This window comes from Rhineura floridana, chromosome 3, assembly GCF_030035675.1.
Source record: "Rhineura floridana isolate rRhiFlo1 chromosome 3, rRhiFlo1.hap2, whole genome shotgun sequence".
Taxonomy (NCBI): Eukaryota; Metazoa; Chordata; class Lepidosauria; order Squamata; family Rhineuridae; genus Rhineura; species Rhineura floridana.
The window spans coordinates 41,158,782-41,176,653 of NC_084482.1; the positions used below are offsets into that span (position 1 = coordinate 41,158,782).

General features: G+C 45.1%; 1 protein-coding gene across 4 annotated transcripts in view; it reads right to left on the reverse strand.

The window, feature by feature from the left end:
• The window catches only part of TEX2 (testis expressed 2), a 139,807-nt gene that overhangs the window by 66,307 nt on the left and 55,628 nt on the right, over positions 1 to 17,872 (reverse strand). For 2 of the 4 annotated variants that reach the window (XM_061615518.1, XM_061615517.1), the window contains exon 1: positions 4,884 to 4,982. The exons of the other annotated variants lie outside the window; for them this stretch is intronic. In XM_061615518.1, coding sequence (XP_061471502.1) covers positions 4,884 to 4,965 — 82 coding nt within the window. In that variant the 5' untranslated portion in view covers positions 4,966 to 4,982. Of the gene's footprint in view, positions 1 to 4,883; positions 4,983 to 17,872 lie in introns of those variants that run through there. 4 annotated transcript variants of the gene reach the window in all.

Here is a 17,872-nt window from a genome sequence, read left to right on the forward strand (position 1 = left end):
CTAGGCCTCAAAGGACTGGGAATGGGAGAAAGTACAGAGCAACACAAAAACGCAGAAACTGATAGTGATAAAGAAAATGACTGACTCAATTTCATGTAGTCTGAGTCTTGGTTCCCCCACTCCTTTTCCTCAGCTCTTTCTATGGCAGTGGTTCCCAAACTTTAGTCTGTGGACCACTGGTGGTCCATGAGCTCCATTCAGATGGCCTATGATGTCTCTGTAAAAATTCAATTAAAACTCATACAGCATCTAGCATAGTGTATTAAAATTGCTACAACAGGCAGAAAAATCATTAGGTGGTCTTCCAAGCCCATCAGCAATTTTAAATGGTCTGTGGGGGGAAAGGTTTGGGGGCTACTGTTCTATGGAAATGAGTGCTTTATGTCTGCTTCACATGAGGAGGACTGGAGGACACATAATAATTTTCAGAATACATAATAATTTTCTTTGCTTTGCTTTTTTAAGGATGTTTTTAAATGCTTTATTGTTTGTGTGTTTGCCAGCTTGGGCTCCTTTGGGAGGAATGGTGGCATATAAATTTAATAAATAAAAAAATAAATATAATGTTCATGGTTTCTTCTGGGTTTTTTGTGTTTTTTGCCTGCTCCTCATAAACTGGCAAAACCAAAGAGATACTAGGTTACTTACAATTCAGCAACTTGTAGCTCAATTTCTATCTATCTCTATCTTTATATAATATTTTTTAAGCCTTGACGCATCACACTGCAGTTCACTTGGCCACACACATGTGGTGCTGTGAACTACAGTGTGACTCAGCTGTGCTGGGGTCCAGAAGAACAGTGAGCAAGTGGGCGGCAGGGGGTGGCCTGGGGGAAGAGGAAGGTTAGCCGGTCAGCTCCAGGTGCTCTTGGATGAAACCGATTATCTGGATCCGTTTCAATCCGGTTTTAGGCCTGGTTTTGGCACTGAAACAGCCTTGGTCGCCCTGTATGATGACCTTTGTCGGGAGAGGGACAGGGGGAGTGTGACCCTGTTGATTCTCCTTGATCTCTCAGCGGCGTTTGATACCATCGACCATGGTATCCTTCTGGGGAGGCTCACGGAGTTGGGAGTTGGGGGCACTGCTTGGCAGTGGCTCTGCTCCTACTTAGCGGATCGTCGCCAGAAGGTAGTGCTTGGGGAACATTGCTCGACACCCTGGACTCTCCATTGTGGAGTCCCTCAGGGGTCGGTCTTGTCCCCCATGCTCTTTAACTACTACATGCAGCCTCTGGGTGCGGTCATCAGGAGTTTTGGAGTGCGTTGCCATCAGTACGCTGATGACACGCAACTCTACTTCTCCTTTTCACCTTCTTCAGGTGAGGCTGTTGATGTGCTGAACCGTTGCCTGACCGCGATAATGGACTGGATGAGAGCTAATAAACTGAAACTTAATCCAGACAAGACTGAGACACTGTTGGTGAGCTCTTTACCTGCCCAGATGGTGGATGTTCATCCTGTTCTAGATGGGGTTACACTCCCTTTGAAGGAACAGGTTCGTAGCTTGGGGGTCCTTTTTGACCCTTCCTTGTCGCTTGAGGCTCAAGTGGCCTCGGTGGCACGGAATGCGTTTTACCATCTTCACTTAGTAGCCCAACTATGCCCCTATCTGGACAGTGACGATCTCGCCTCAGTTGTTCACGCTCTGGTAACCTCTAGACTGGACTACTGTAATGCGCTCTACATAGGGCTGCCCTTGAAGACCGTTCGGAAACTTCAGCTAGTGCAAAATGCGGCAGCCAGGTTGTTAACGAGGACCCGCTGGTCTGCGCATATAACACCTGTCCTGGCCCGCCTGCACTGGCTGCCTATTTGTTTCCGAGCCAGATTCAAGGTGCTGGTTTTGACCTATAAAGCCTTACACGGTGTGGGACCACAATACCTTGTGGAACGCCTCTCCCGCTATGAACCTACCCGTTCACTTCGTTCAATATCCAAGGCCCTCCTCCGGGTACCAACTCATCAGGATGCCTGGAGGATTGTTATTAGATCTAGGGCCTTTTCTGTGGTGGCCCCCGAACTGTGGAACAGCCTACCTGTGGAGATACGCCTGGCGCCTTCGGTACTTTCTTTTAGGCGCCAGGTTAAGACCTGGCTATACTCCCAGGCATTTTGATGTTCAATGTGTTTCATTTAATTTTTTTTTCGTTTAACTTGTTGCTGATTTTATTGTAATTTTATTGTAATATTGTATTTTAATCTTGTTTTGTTCACCGCCCAGAGAGGTATTCGCTATGGGCAGTTTAAAAATGAAATAAATAAATAAATAAATAAATACAAGGCAGTGGCCTAGCTGTGCTGGGCTCAAGGTCAAGGGGGGAAGGGGAAGGAGGGCGAGTGAGTGGCTGGTGGCCTAGGTAACTCAGAGTTACTCAGTGTCACTATAGCCAGGCTTCCCTTTTCTCCAGGCCATGGGAGGGAGGGTGAGCGAGACCATGGGCAGAGTGGACGAGGTGCCTTGGCAACCTGGAGGAAGGGGAGGAGTTGGCATGCGAAGCACATGGGGGCAGAAACCCTAGTGTAACAAACTTTTTTAAAAATGTAATAATGTAATTTCAATTAGCAATTATTATATGAAAAAACAGTTCATTTAATAAACCAAACATGATAATTTCATGGGCAAACCAAGTTTTACATGATACATTTTATGCTCCTAAAATAACAAACTTTCAATCTGTAAAGGGTGCTAAAAAGGGTATTGCGTATTTTTCAGTTTTTTCAAAATTTCTGCCCCGCCCCCAAACACATCCCCCCCCATAGTTTCTGGAAATTTTACATCTCTAAATCCATCCTTTACCATTAGGGACCAAAGCAGACATGAACAGAAATATGCCACTAGGGCCAAAGTCCAAATATCATTTGGTTACTTTGAGGAACAAGAGCAGTTAAGAGCACAAGAGGGGCAAGAGCAGTGTTGCGTAGTCGTCTTTTGAATACAACTTGTTTAAAAGTTAGCAATTCATAAAGAAGAAAAATATAGGACTGGCTCCAAGTCCCTGGGAGAGCCCACTAAGGCAAAGCAGTTGCTGTCACATGGTCTCTCCTTTCCCAAGCAGCAGTGTAATTGGGTTCCCTCAGAGGTTCGGGTCCCCCTCCCCAAAAGCCCCTTTCCTTAGGATGAAGGCTTCTCCACTCCCCAGACAAAAGGCAGGTGGTACAACTCTGGGCAGCAGCTTTGGCTTCTGCTTACTGATAACTGTTTGCCCATCTGATAAGTAGTACATCTAGAGGGAATGAACTAAAAGGGCATTTTTCCCCCAGAACAGCCAAACCCTGAAGCCAGCCATGGATAGGTGCACTTTCAAAACAAATGAGCTGCTCTCTCCTTCAAGGGGACATATGACCTACAAGTCATCATACTGCCTCACAAATGCTACATAAAGTTGAAGAGGGTGGAGGAGGACTAGTCTAATTTCATAAAGGTAGGTTACATTTGGAAATGTGCCTTAGCCAAGACTATACATTAAGCTTCACAGCCAAGGGCAAATTCACACTGGTACAAAATGTAGGTTTAAATGGCAACATATACATTCAAAATGAACATAAGGAGAGTCCTGCTGCATCAGGCCAAGGGCCCGTCCAGTCCAAAAGCCTGTCCTGACAATATAGCTAGGATTCTCTCAAGTGAAAAATTGTCCTCTCACCCCAATTCATTGTTTAATGCTTGGAACCCAGCATCTAAATCAGAGCTTGGAAAAGTTTTTTTTTTTTTAACTACAACTCCCATCAGCCCAATCCAGTGGCCATGCTGGCTGGGGCTGATGGGAGTTGTAGTTCAAAAAAGTAACTTTTCCAAGCTCTGATCTAAATGCATATGCAATATTCACACTGAACAATACTTCACAACAAATGATACCACACATCTGTTTGGCAATTTAAATTCAGGTATTTTTAAGTATGAATTGGCCCAACGCTCCTCAGTGTCTAAATTTTTCTCAAGCTCAAGACTGACACTTTTAACCACTATACCACACTGGCTCTGATCAAGCCTCTCTGTTATCAAAAGGTAACCTATTTTATTTTTTATGTATTTATTAAATTCATGAGAGCCAGTGTGGTGTAGTAGTTAAGGTGTTGGACTCTGACCTGGGAGACCAGGGTTCAAATCCCCACACAGCCAAGAAGCTCACTGGGTGACCTTGGGCCAGTCACTGCCTCTCAGTCTCAGACAATGGTAAACCACCTCTGAATACCGCTTACCATGAACACCCTATTCATAGGGTCACCATAAGTCAGAATCGACTTGAAGGCAGTCCATTTCCATTTCATTAAATTTATATCCTGCCCTTCCTCCCAGGAGCCCAAACACTAAGCACACTCTAAAACATCTTGAAAACAAAAGACTTTAAAACGTATTAAACAAAACATCTTAAACATGTATTTTAAAAAACAGCTTTAAAAACATCTCAAAAAAGCAATTACAACATAGACACAGACTGAAATAAGGTCTCTACTTAAAAGGCTTGTTGAAAGAGGAAAGTTGGGCCATTTAAACTTTTGTTCCAGGTATCTTATGAATGAACCTCATGCAATAATGTATATCTGCTGTAATTAATTTCTTTGTGCTTACAATTAAAGTCATTTTGGCATGTAATCAGTGCACTGTATTAGCGCGAAGGCTGTAGTGCAAGACCATCAGAAACTTTAGACAACTAAGAGCAGGTTTTCAGTGACACTATTAAAAAAAGTCTTTCATTCTCTAAAGAAAGATGGGGGTGGGTTGGAATCAAGCATTCAAGACAAAACTTAGATTTACCACCTTCTCAGGCTTCTTTTCCCTGCTAAAAAGGCAGCCCAACAGATGAACATCCTAATGAGCTAATTGTTCATTTCCCTCCATATAGATTCATTCTGAGAACTTATTCTTAAAAAGTCTGGGTTACCTGTAAGAGATATGGCCAGCCTATCTCTCATCATGATGCAACTAAAACTCGCAAGGCTATTACTCGTCCTGGTTCCTAACATGAAAGAGGCATGATTTACTATAGAGTTAGTGATGAGTATCCTTTAAACTTAACTGTTGATTATCAATGTCATACACCTGAACCAGGTCTGAGGTTTTGGAGACTTTGCCATGTGCCTGGATCTTTAAAAACATTGAAATATCCTGAAAAGGCCTTCAAAACCCCAACTGGCATAGTTCCAGATTTTCTCTAAAACAAACTACTTTAGTGGCATTAGTATAATTCATTAATAGGCAAAAAACCTTGCGGTTTAAAAACATACCTATAGCCCACAGCTATTCTATCAAACTTTAAAAAGCAGGGAAATTGGGCAGCTATAGTGAATGCACCAGGGGAGCAGGAGACCTGAACTCCTCTCTGAGATACTGTACTGCCCTACAAATTGGTCAAAATGCAAACACTATTTGGGTTGGTCTTTCACAGTCCAATCCACTTCCTGTGTAGCTTGGAAGAATTTGGTAACATGTGCCTCTGAGCATGGGGATTGGAAGGGGATGGGGTGTGAGGGGCAAAGGAAGGGGGAGGGAAGGGGCAAGAGGAGGGGATAAGAGGAAAGAGAAGGGAGGGTGGGTTTGATCATTTACATATTTTTTTAGTTCAGTGGGATTTATTTCTATGCAATCATGTTTGAAAATGAACTGCCTTCAAGTCAATCCCCACCTATTGCGACCCTTTGAATAGGGTTTTCATGGTAAATGGTATTCAGAGGTGTCGGAAGGCAGAGCTGGGGTCCCAATCCCGGGGAGCTGGATCCCGGAGAGTTGGGAGAAGAGTATTCGGATGGATGGCAGAGGGAAGGGGGAGGAACTTCCCCCCTTTGGAGCGAAGACGAAACAGAGGAACTGCCAGTGATAAGGTCACTTAGCGACGGGGAGCCTGAGCCCTCCCTGGACATTCTCACGCCTCCCCCTCTTTCAGGCTCAGAGCAAGAGGGGAAAGAGGGAGGGCTGCTCACAGCCGAAAAGCGGGGAGGCAGTTTACCATCAGCCCCTCCCCTATCCCCCATCCTGGAATCGGAAACTTCAGAAGAGGAGGGGGTGATGCTTCCCCCCTCACCGCGCACACGCAGACAGCTGAAAAGACAGGAGAGAAGGGGGGGAAGGCGGGCAGTACCTGAGGGGCAGTTAAGGAGGAGCGAAAGATTGCGCGCCCGTTTGGCCCCTTCTTAAAGAACAGGCGGGAAGAAGTCCCTTGCTCTGTCAACTTTCTCCCAATGCCGCAGGACCTGTATCCCTGTATTGCTTCATGAGAAAATGCAGTCTTTGTTTGGACATTACCCTAATAAAACACGAATTAACTACAGCCGTTGGTCTGGTTCCTGAGTCACATCCTGGGCCTGACAGCTTGACAGAGCCACCTAAATCACCCTCAACGCTCTCTTCACTTGACTGGGACAAGATGTCAAAGGGAGCAGCGGGGGGGACGAACCCCACTTCTGAGACGGAAGAAGTGGAACTCTTGAGGACTAAGGTAGCTGATTTGCAGACGGATGTTCAAGCCCTGCTAGCAGCAGTCAAGGCGCTGAAGACGGATAATCAAAACTTGAAGGCCACGATAGACCAGATGCGAACAGCCCCTCCAGCTGCCGTAGTAAAGGTTCCCATTGGATTGCCCCCAAAATACGCGGGACAAAGTGATCAGTTGGCAACCTTCGTGGCTCAATGTGAGTTATATCTGGATGTCAGGCACACAGAATTTCCAGACGATGGGGCTAAAGTAGCTTTCGTGATTAGCCTCCTGGAGGGAGAAGCTGCAAAATGGGTGACTCCGTATCTCGTGAGAAAGGATACTGTCTTAGGAAGGTACAGAGGATTTATACAGGAGATGACCGAGATGTTTCAAGACCCGCAAAGGGCTGAAACAGTAGCGCGGCAACTAGGCGCTCTGAAGCAAGCTAAAGGGACTGTTTCCGAGTACACTAATGCTTTTAAAATTCTGTCCCAGGAAACTGGTTACAATGACACCGCCCTGATGTTTATGTACTGGAGTGGATTAAATGCTGAAATCCTGGATGAGTTGGCCAGGACCTCCCCCCCCGCTGACCTACCAGGGCTCATCCGGCTATGCCTACAGATAGATCACCGGATGGAAGGAAGGCGCCTGGAAAGGAAGCAGGAGGTCCCGAGATACTCAGCCTCGGCATCCCGCAACAAGACCCTTCCCACTGCAGGGATGGCAGGTAATGCATCTGAGGGACAGGGAGGGGCTAGGCCAAGACTGTCGGAAGAAAAAAAGGAAAGACGACGCCGGGAACGTTTATGCTTTTATTGTTCAAAGCCGGGCCATGTGGCCAGAGACTGTGGACTGAAAGGGGGGAAAGCCGAGCCGTCGGGAAACTAGAACACCCAGTCCACGTGCAGGCCGGTGGACTGGGGGCAGCGTTGTATAAAGGCCCCCCAACGATCCAACCTCCCTCAAAGGGGGTGTTAGTCTTGCCTATTCGGATTACAACTTCCAGAGGAGTGGTGTTTAATTCCACTGCCTTAATTGACAGTGGAGCCTCCACAAATTTTATTGATGCAAAGTTAGTCAAGCGTCATGGAATTTCCCGGTGGAAACTGGACGCTCCCCTAGCTGTGGAGACTATCGATGGGAGACCCCTGAAGTCAGGAGGGGTGACACAAGCCACGGAGGAAGTGAAACTTCAAATCCCTGGGCACGAAGAGTTCATTTCGCTATACGTGTCAGATCTCTCGAACTTTGAGGTGATTCTGGGAATGCCCTGGCTAGCAAAGCATGAACCCAAAATAAGTTGGAAGGAGGCGGTGGTGTGGTTCACCTCACAGTATTGCCAGGAGAACTGTCAACCTGAAGGAATCAAGAACACCTTAGCGGGGGCAGTGCAAGAGATCGAGCAAGTGACCCTGCTGCCAAAGTATGAAGAATTCAAAGATGTGTTTGATGAAAAAGAGGCAGAGACTTTACCCCCCCACCGCCCTTACGACTGTGCGATTGACCTAGTGCCAGGAGCCAGCATCCCATCAGGGAGAATCTACTCTCTCACAGAGAATGAGAGGGAGACCCTGAAGGAATTCCTGGATAAAAACCTGAGGCGAGGATTCATACGCGCCTCACAATCCCCTGCTGGAGCGCCACTATTGTTTGTGAAAAAGAAGGGGGGGAACTCAGACCCTGTAACGACTATCGCGCATTGAACCAGATCACCATCCCCAACAGCTACCCGCTGCCCCTGATCTCAGAGTTGCTGGACCGACTGCGCTCTGCAAAAATCTTCACGAAGCTGGATTTGAGAGGAGCGTACAATCTGATCAGAATGAAGGAGGGAGATGAATGGAAAACAGGATTCTTGACCGCTTACGGACAGTATGAATACCTGGTCATGCCGTTTGGGCTTTGTGGAAATTCAGGAATTTTTCAAAAATTCATGAACAATGTGTTTAGAGACTTGTTGGACACGTATGTAATCTGTTACTTAGATGATATCCTGGTGTTCTCAAAGAACCAGGAAGACCACGACCAGCATGTGAAGACGGTGTTGAAGAGACTGAGAGAAAATCATCTGTATGCTAAATTAGAGAAATGTGGATTTGACCTCAAGTCTCTAGACTTCCTTGGATATCGAATCTCAGCGGAAGGCGTGGAGATGGACCCAGGGAAAGTAAGCTGCATATTGGACTGGGGCCAACCTGTCACCAAAAAGGATGTACAACGGTTTTTGGGGTTTGCCAATTATTACAGAAAGTTCATTCCAGGGTTTTCCAAATTAACAGCTCCTCTGACCGACTGTTTAAGGGGGAAGAAGAAGTTTCAATGGACAGAGAACGCCACCGAGGCCTTTGAGGAGCTGAAGAGAAGGTTTGCTACTGAGCCCATTCTGCGCTTTGCTGATCCGAACCGCCCTTTCGTAGTGGAAGCAGATGCTTCAGATTTTGCCATCGGGGGGGTCCTGCTACAATTAGACCAAGAAGGGAAGGAGCTGCACCCCTGTGCGTACTTCTCTCGGAAGTTAAAGCCCGCAGAGAAGAACTACACAGTTTGGGAGAAGGAGCTGCTGGCCATCAAGGACTCTTTTGAAAACTGGAGACAATACCTAGAGGGGACCTCTCATCGAATTGAAGTGCGCTCCGACCACAAGAATCTTGAAAGCCTCCAAACAGCCAGAAAGCTGAACCAGAGACAGATAAGATGGTCCCAGTTCTTCACTAGGTTTAACTTCCAGATTACTTACCATGCCCAAGCCAAAAACCAGAGAGCGGATGCCTTATCCAGACAGCCACAATACAAAGAAAGTGAATCCGAGGACCAGCCTCAGTACGTAATCCCGCCAGAGAAATTAACGTTGGGAGTATGCCAGCCTTCATGGGAAGAGGAACTCAAAAAGGCACAACAAGAAGATGCAGACCTGCTAAAATATCAGCAGGAGACGGGACAAGGTCAAGACTCAGAAGTAACCTTTCACTGGAGAAATGGACTGTTATGGTTCAAAACCGCCAGATATGTGCCAGAAGGGGAATTAAGGCTCAGAATCCTACGCCAGTGTCATGATTCCATCACAGCGGGACACTTTGGGATTTACAAGACCATTCAGAACGTGGCCAAGGACTTCTGGTGGCCTAAAATGCGTCGGGATATTGAGAGTTATGTAAAGTCCTGCTCTGTCTGTCTGCGGACAAAAACACAAACAGGGACACCAGCAGGACTGTTACAACCGTTGCCTGTCCCACACGAACCCTGGAAGGACCTCTCCATGGATTTTATAACTGATCTACCCAAGTCCCAAGGAATGACAGCCATCTTAGTAGTGGTGGATCTACTTACCAAAATGGCACACTTTCTTCCTTGTGCAGGGGCCTTAGAGGCTAAAGAAACGGCCAAGTTATTCATAAAAGAAGTCTACCGGCTGCATGGATTGCCAAACAGCATAGTCTCAGACCGAGGAACTCAGTTCACAGCCAAATTTTGGAGAGCAATGTGGAAACAGTTGCAGACGGAATTAAAACTCTCCCCCACCCATCACCCCCAGACAGATGGGCAGACGGAACGCTTGAACGCCGTTTTGGAAAGATATTTACGAAGTTATGTGTCCTATCAACAGACTGACTGGGTATCATATTTGCATTTTGCAGAGTTCGCCTACAACAATTCTCTGCACTCCAGCACTCAACAAACCCCGTTCTTCGCTAATTATGGATTCCATCCTAAAGTCTTTCCAAGCAGCTCAGAAGGAATGCTGGTACCGGCAGCTGAGAACTTCCTTAAGGAATTGCAAGCGGCGCAACAGACACTGAAACAGCAGTTAAACGAAGCCAAAACGGAGTACAAGCGAGTTGCTGACCTGCACAGGAAGGAGCCCCCCCCCCTTCAACCGGGAGACCAGGTATGGCTGTCCACCCGCTTCCTCCAGATGCCGGGCAAATGTAGAAAATTACAAGACAAGAGGGTGGGTCCTTTCGAAATAGAAACTCAAATCAATCCCGTGGCGTACCGACTGAAGCTGCCTGACACGTTTAAAATACATCCTGTGTTCCATCGATCCCTCTTAACGAAAGCCGCCCCTCCCAGTGAGTTACGGCCGGAGGAACCTCCCGGAGCTCCACTCCTGGTAAATGAGCAGCTTGAGTTTGAAGTTGAGGAGATCTTAGATTCCAGGATCAGACGCCACAAGCTGCAGTACTTGATTCACTGGAAAGGCTATGGGGTGGCTGACAGATCATGGGAAGATGCAGCTGATGTGCATGCTCCAGAATTGGTAAAACTTTTCCATCAACATTTTCCCCACCGTCCCAAGCCAGACAAGGGGAGGGGGGCACAGCCTGGGAGGGGGGATGGTGTTGGAAGGCAGAGCTGGGGTCCCAATCCCGGGGAGCTGGATCCCGGAGAGTTGGGAGAAGAGTATTCGGATGGATGGCAGAGGGAAGGGGGAGGAACTTCCCCCCTTTGGAGTGAAGACGAAACAGAGGAACTGCCAGTGATAAGGTCGCTTAGCAACGGGGAGCCTGAGCCCTCCCTGGACATTCTCACGCCTCCCCCTCTTTCAGGCTCAGAGCAAGAGGGGAAAGAGGGAGGGCTGCTCACAGCCGAAAAGCGGGGAGGCAGTTTACCATCAGCCCCTCCCCTATCCCCCATCCTGGAATCGGAAACTTCAGAAGAGGAGGGGGTGGTGCTTCCCCCCTCACCGCACACACGCAGACAGCTGAAAAGACAGGAGAGAAGGGGGGGAAGGCGGGCAGTACCTGAGGGGCAGTTAAGGAGGAGCGAAAGATTGCGCGCCCGTTTGGCCCCTTCTTAAAGAACAGGCGGGAAGAAGTCCCTTGCTCTGTCAACTTTCTCCCAATGCCGCAGGACCTGTATCCCTGTATTGCTTCATGAGAAAACGCAGTCTTTGTTTGGACATTACCCTAATAAAACACGAATTAACTACAGCCGTTGGTCTGGTTCCTGAGTCACATCCTGGGCCTGACAAGAGGTGATTTCATCATTGCCTTCCTCTGAGGCTAAGAGGCAGTGACTGGCCCAAGGTCACCCAGTCAGCTTCATGGCTGTGTGGGGATTTGAACCCTAGTCTCCCAGGTCGTAGTCCAACACTGACCCAGGGAAGGGGCAGGGAGTGGGAGGGGAGGAGATTGGGTGGGTGGGCACTGGGCAGAAGGGAAGTCCCTTTCCTTTCCGAAAGGAAAACATTGTGAACAGAATCATTCTTTTTCAGGCTTTCCCCCACCTTTTTATTCTACAGCAGACACCCAAATTTAAACCAAAGCTTTCCCTGGCCACATCCACACCAGGCCTTTATTTCACTTTGGACAGTCATGGCTTCTCTCAAAGATTCCTGGGAAGTGTAGTTAGTGAAGGGTGCTGAGAGTTGCTAGGAGACGCCCTGTTCCCCTCACAGACCTTCAATCAGAGTGGCTGACTGTTAAACCATTCTCTCAGGGGAATAGGAGTCTCTTAGCACCCATCACAAACTATACTTCCCAGGATTCTTTGAGGGAAGCCATGACTGTCTCACATGAAAGCAAAGTCTGGTGTGGGTGTGGCCCTCTGATTAGGCAAGCCCAGCAGCTGTGAGGCTTTTAGAACTCTTGACAGTTGGTTCTTACTGAGCATGCTCCGCGCTATCAGCCAAAATTTATTAAATTAATTAAAAATTAGCCAGGCATTTTTTCAACTTTTAAACTGCAGCAGATGAAGGTCAGAGTATGGGGCAACGTCAGTATTAGGATTACAGGTACTCTGTGAACATGGCTGATTTTTAATGAATTTCAACAGATTACGAGAACAGAGAAAAAAGTCCAAAAGGGCTCTGAGGTTTTTCTCTCTCTTTTTACACTTTGAACTTATTCTCTCTGACTGTTTTGTGTATCGCCATGAAAATTGACAGGGTTGTTAAGCAAGCGTTTCTGAGTTCAGGACTATAAGTTATGTAAGGTTTTGTTTTGAAATGAGCTTATGGGAAGCATCAGAATGGCATGGGGGGGTATTTTCAATTTAACATTACGGAATGTGAAAAATCCCCGCTGGCTATAGTATACAGCCACTCTCGTGGCTGTATAATACAAACACAAACTATTTTATATAATTTATGCTTTCTGTTTCCTGCTTTTTTGTCTTTTAAATAAATCTGACTTACACAATTGGACATTGATTTTGGAGACACTGTACCTTCCTGGGAAATAACACAAAGTTATTTAGGCTTGTATTATGCAAATTAGTTGCATGATCAGTTAAGCCAGCTGGGACCCATAGGAATACACTTCAGTCAAGTATCCTAGATGCAATAAGATCTCCCCCTAGTCAACTTTTGAGGCTTCCAGAATAGTTTGAATCTGGGTTGGGGCAGCTTATACACCGCACTCAAGCAAAAAGACTCAGACACTGTATTAGTTCAGACTATATATTTACCACATGAGAGGAGCTCATACTAAAGGGCTATGCTAAATTTTCAGGGGTGAACTTTTAAAAAAAGTATTACTACTTATAAAAATTAAACTACATACATACATGGTAATTTCATACATCGTAAGAGCCAAAGTTATCATTTTTATTACATACTGAGTGCTTTCTATATATTTTTCTTAAAACATTCCAGTTCTTAAAAAGAGAAGACTGCTTGTCTTTCCCCTTATTAACAATGTTGATTAGTTCTATTGTATTATGGTATCTCCCAAACTTAGTAACTATTTAGATCTTGATGGCAGGTTTACTTTTATCTCCACTTCAATTTTATTGCCACCCTTTTATTGCTACTACTAAGAAGTATCTAAACATTACCAGATCCTCTGATGATGATGATGATCAGATGATGAAGAAGAAGAAAACCTTATTTCCTTAACAGTCCATTAACCATGCAGTGGACCTGGAAATACTGCAGCAAAGGCAAACTAGAAACCCAGAATAAGTCTGAGCTGTACACATTTTCATTGCTCAGCCCTATATAGACAGCCTTACTTAGATATGTTCTTGGGTCATCCCAGAGTTGTATCTCTTCTAATAAATCTTTATTTCCTAATTATAAAAAATTGTAATTAAAGGAGACAAACCAGAACTGACCTAGCTTAAACTTAAGCCAGACAATATACAAAATTTTTGTACAAGGAGTGAACATGTACTTTTAACATTAAAAAAATGACTTTGAGAATTATCTCACATATTCATCAAATTATCCCAAGCATTTGCCCTTTTCACACCTGTTTGCTGCTGCAACAAGTATGTGCTTCAGCACGTTTTTCATGGGTTTTTTTTGTTAAATTTATTGAAGGTTTTGTACAATGAAGAATAGGGATATAAGTCCTGGGGTTATATTATTGTATAGTACACATTTTCCAATTCATAATACATTAGTTGTAATCTAAGTCAGCGTACAGGGTGGGGGGAAGGACAAAGATGGAGGATGGTTCATGGCAAGGAGTTTAGACTGATGCAGAAATGTGGGTTTCTGTTGAGTGTTTTTATGTTTGCCTGCTAAATTTATCACATGTAGCGACAGGTTCATACCAACTAAAAAGGATGATTGGAAACCTCCATCAACACATGCTTCATTATGGAAGGACAAATTAGGTTGAACATCCAACAACTCAAAATATTCCAATATCTAACCAGAAACTGATTAGAATGTGGCCAGAAACACGCACCAATCCTCCTTTTTTTAATGCTGATTACAACTGGTTCCATTCTAATGTTTTTTAGCTGCTAAAGTTTAACACTTAGGAATGGATTGCTTTTCCACTATCTGCTGAAGCACCATTACAATGGTGGTTCTGCCCAGCACAATATTCCCCATTTAAAAAAAACAACACTCTGAAGATGTCTGACTCCCAGGGCAAGATTATACTGTAAATTTACTCCGAGGTAAGTCCTGTTTAGTTCTGTGGCACTTACTTCCCAGAAACTGTGCTCAGGATTTCAGCCTTCAATCAGTAAAACAGCTTCATTTCCCTCCCACCCACCCAAGCTCTTCTGCTACAGATCCTTCACATTAATTTCTTCCCATTCTCTCCTAAATTACTGGTTTTCTCTTTGCAGCCAGAGCCACTGCTTCTTCCTTACATAGGAAAACCCCTACTGGATGCTGCCCTACTGCAACCACACATAAACATGCACAACCAACCACAATCTCACAACAATGTGCAATGTCAAGACTGACAGCAGGTTTCCTCTGCAATTGTAACAGACACTTTTATAACCTCCACACATGAGTGCACATCCTTTTGCCATGGAGCCCAATCATTGCATGAAGGGCCATCTAGACAGGATGGAGTACCAAGAGGGGGGCCCTTCCAGAGCCAGATGAACCAGAACTCTGTACTGTGTATTTAACAAGGATCTTTTGATGACCTGTTTTGCAAATATTTTACTTTTACTCCTAAGAGAACATTATTTGATGTTAATCATGATGACAAAGGGCCACAAGAACAGCACACATTTGGCTCACTGACAAAAGCCAGCAGCTGCGGCCATAGCCTCCTCTAGGCAGACCAAATGCCAGGAGTTGGTTGGGTTGATTACAACATGTTTCAGAAAAAAATTGTTGGCCAATCCTGCACACACTGTGGCTGAAAAATAAAGTACACCAAGCTGATGCCTACATTTTAGTCTTCTGTTGTTGTCATCCTCATCAATACACCCACTCCAACAAGAGAACAAATACACTCTCAAATATTAAGAGAACAAATATCTTGCATTGAGGCCCTGAGAAGATGGCTAGACACCATCAGGTTCCCTTTGTTATTAGAGAACAGAGAGAGTGAGTGTAGGCTGGGAAAAGACAAAGAGAGTAGGTGGGAAAAGCAATATTCAGATTTGACCAGCTTAGTAATGCACAGCAGTCTTTTGCCCCCAGTCAAGCCCCTATCTCATCCTCCAACCCCTTCTCTTCTTTCTACTGCCAGTGCTTCTCCAAGACAGTTTTATTCTTCTTCCTTTATACAGGTTACCAAATTATCAAGGTAAAGTGGAAAGAATCTGTAAAATTTAAAAATAAAAATATTCCAGCAAGAAAAATGGTGCACAGTGAAAGAACCTGCTGAGTTCTCTACCTGTAATCAGAAGGCTAAACAGTTTTGAACTTGCCATACATAGTAAGCCACCACTCACATACCCAAAGCTAGAAGTCCATTAAAAAAAAAAACAGCAGATGTAGTAAGGTATCCTCAAGGTCACATCCTCACAAGCAGAATCAAATACAGTAGGGCCCTGCTTTTCGGCAGCCCACTTTTCAAAGTTCCACTAATACGGCGGCTAAAATTAGAGTAAGGTCCCACTCATATGGTGCTTGTTTCATTTTTACAGCGTTTTTCGGGCACTGGGCACCATTTTATTGAAGGAGTTCCGCTTTTCGGCATGTTTTGCTTTTAGGAGGGGGTCTGGAACGTAACCCGCTGTATGAGTGGGGCCCTACTGTAGGTCCTTTTACAGTACTACTTTAGGCAGAATGCTGTATTACTTCTCACTGTAGGCCAACTTTCAAAATAGTACCAACTTCTGTGAGCCAAACCCTTGCTTCAAGCAGTTCTTAAGGGGAGAGAGCTACCATATTCTTTTTGCGTAAGGGGCACATTTTCCACTGGAATCTGACCATGACTCAGCATAAAGAGGTAAAGAAGCCATGTATTTGGACAAGGTCAGCAAAATTAGTTATTTTAAGCAAGATCTACTGCTGAGCTAAGTGAAGGAAGAAACGGGGAGACTGAAAGGGAAGAAATTTTCTTTACTGAAACATGTCAGCAATTGGGCAGTGGGGGGGAAGCTTTGACATCTGTTCCCAATGTCACAAATTTCTAAGCTGATTTGCAAAAACTTTGCAGGGGGGATATTTTTTTCTTGAAAAGACTCTTGAGAAACCTTAAAGACTGACAAATCAATAACAAATTGTTCTTCTGGCATATCTTAAGCAGGGTGGGACAGCTGTGGCCCTCCAAATGTTGTTGCACTCCAACTCCCATAATCTGTGACCATTGGCCATACTAGCTGAGATCAATGGCTGCTAGGTGTCCAACAACATCGTGTCTTAAGAAATCTGTCTGTGTGTCTCTCTGTCTTTCTCTCTCTCTCACACACACACACAGCTTTCTGCTATCAGAAATACAAAGCCATTTCTTCAATCATAAATTTTAAAAAAATGTTTGTTGCACTACGCTAGTTATTTTTAAAACAAAAAAGAGCAAAATGAACATGCTAACAACAGTAGAGGTGTACTGATGTAAATGATTATTTATAAATTTTAACTACCCACTCTTCAGTTTAGTTAGAACTCGTAAGGCAGACTTCAAAATGAAAAAAAAGACACCCACAAGAATGAGAATATAGTACAATGGCTTGGGTCACACATAATGCTAAACTATGGTTCAGCATTATGTGCATGAGCCTCAGGGTTTATCTGCTCCACCCTCCCTTATTTGTCTTGTGCAAACGTGAAGACATCAGAAGTTTTCCCTTCTGTTTCAACTGTGGTTACTCATTATGGTAGAACTCAGACAAACTATGGTTTAGGGCAGGTGCTGACATCCCGCAGCTCAAGGGCTACATGCAGCCTTTGGGCTAATTTCAAGCAGGTAGCAAGGAGGGGAAAATGAGGAGAAAGGAGGTGGCAGAAAGATAGAAGTGGGGATGCCCTCATCAGCTTTTAGGTCTGGCCCAGCCACCACTAGCTCCAGCCCCTGGCAGATTAATCCCAAGGGTATACAGCCCTTAGGAGGAAGTTAACTCCTGGTTCATGATTCTGACTTGTTTTCCTAAATAAGGGACAGGGATCCTGCGGCCCTCCAGAAATTAGACTGCAATTCCCATCAGCCCCCAGCCGCATAGCCATGGTCAGGGGTGATGGGAGTTATTGCTCAACAACACCTGGAAGGCCACGGGGGGCCCCATCCCTGCTCTAAACCACAGCTGTTTTAAGAACTGGCATCACTGACTGGACCCCATCAATCTAGCAATTGCATTCTGGATGAACTGAAGCTTCTAGGTAGTATTGAAAGACCACTCCAGAGCATGAACAGTAGCGGCCAGGCTCAGCTTGCACAACAGTGTACATTATACAAGACAACATAGTTATGAGCAGCAGCACTCATGAAGAAAGAGGATTATGTTAACTATTAAGCCAACACAGTGGGATATGGGTAGGAGTGGGGTGCTTGGGAGGGCTACAGCAGGTAATGCTTGGGTAGAGATGCTAGGTAAAATGATAGAAGCAGGAGGGAGACAGCCACGTTGAATCAATATGGCTTCATGTTGATCAACAGGGCATTTTATTTTTAAAGTGGGGAGAAATGTAGCGAGTTCTTGAATACTGCCATGAAAACCACACAGAAAAACAAGATTTTCCCTTAATCTCTGCCTCTTTGGGGACAAATCTGCTACACTGCACACAATCCTAATGCCAGTGTGCAGAAGTACCATGGTCAAAAAGTAAATCCATGAAGCCGTACTGAATATTCCAGCTGCCTTCTGAAAAG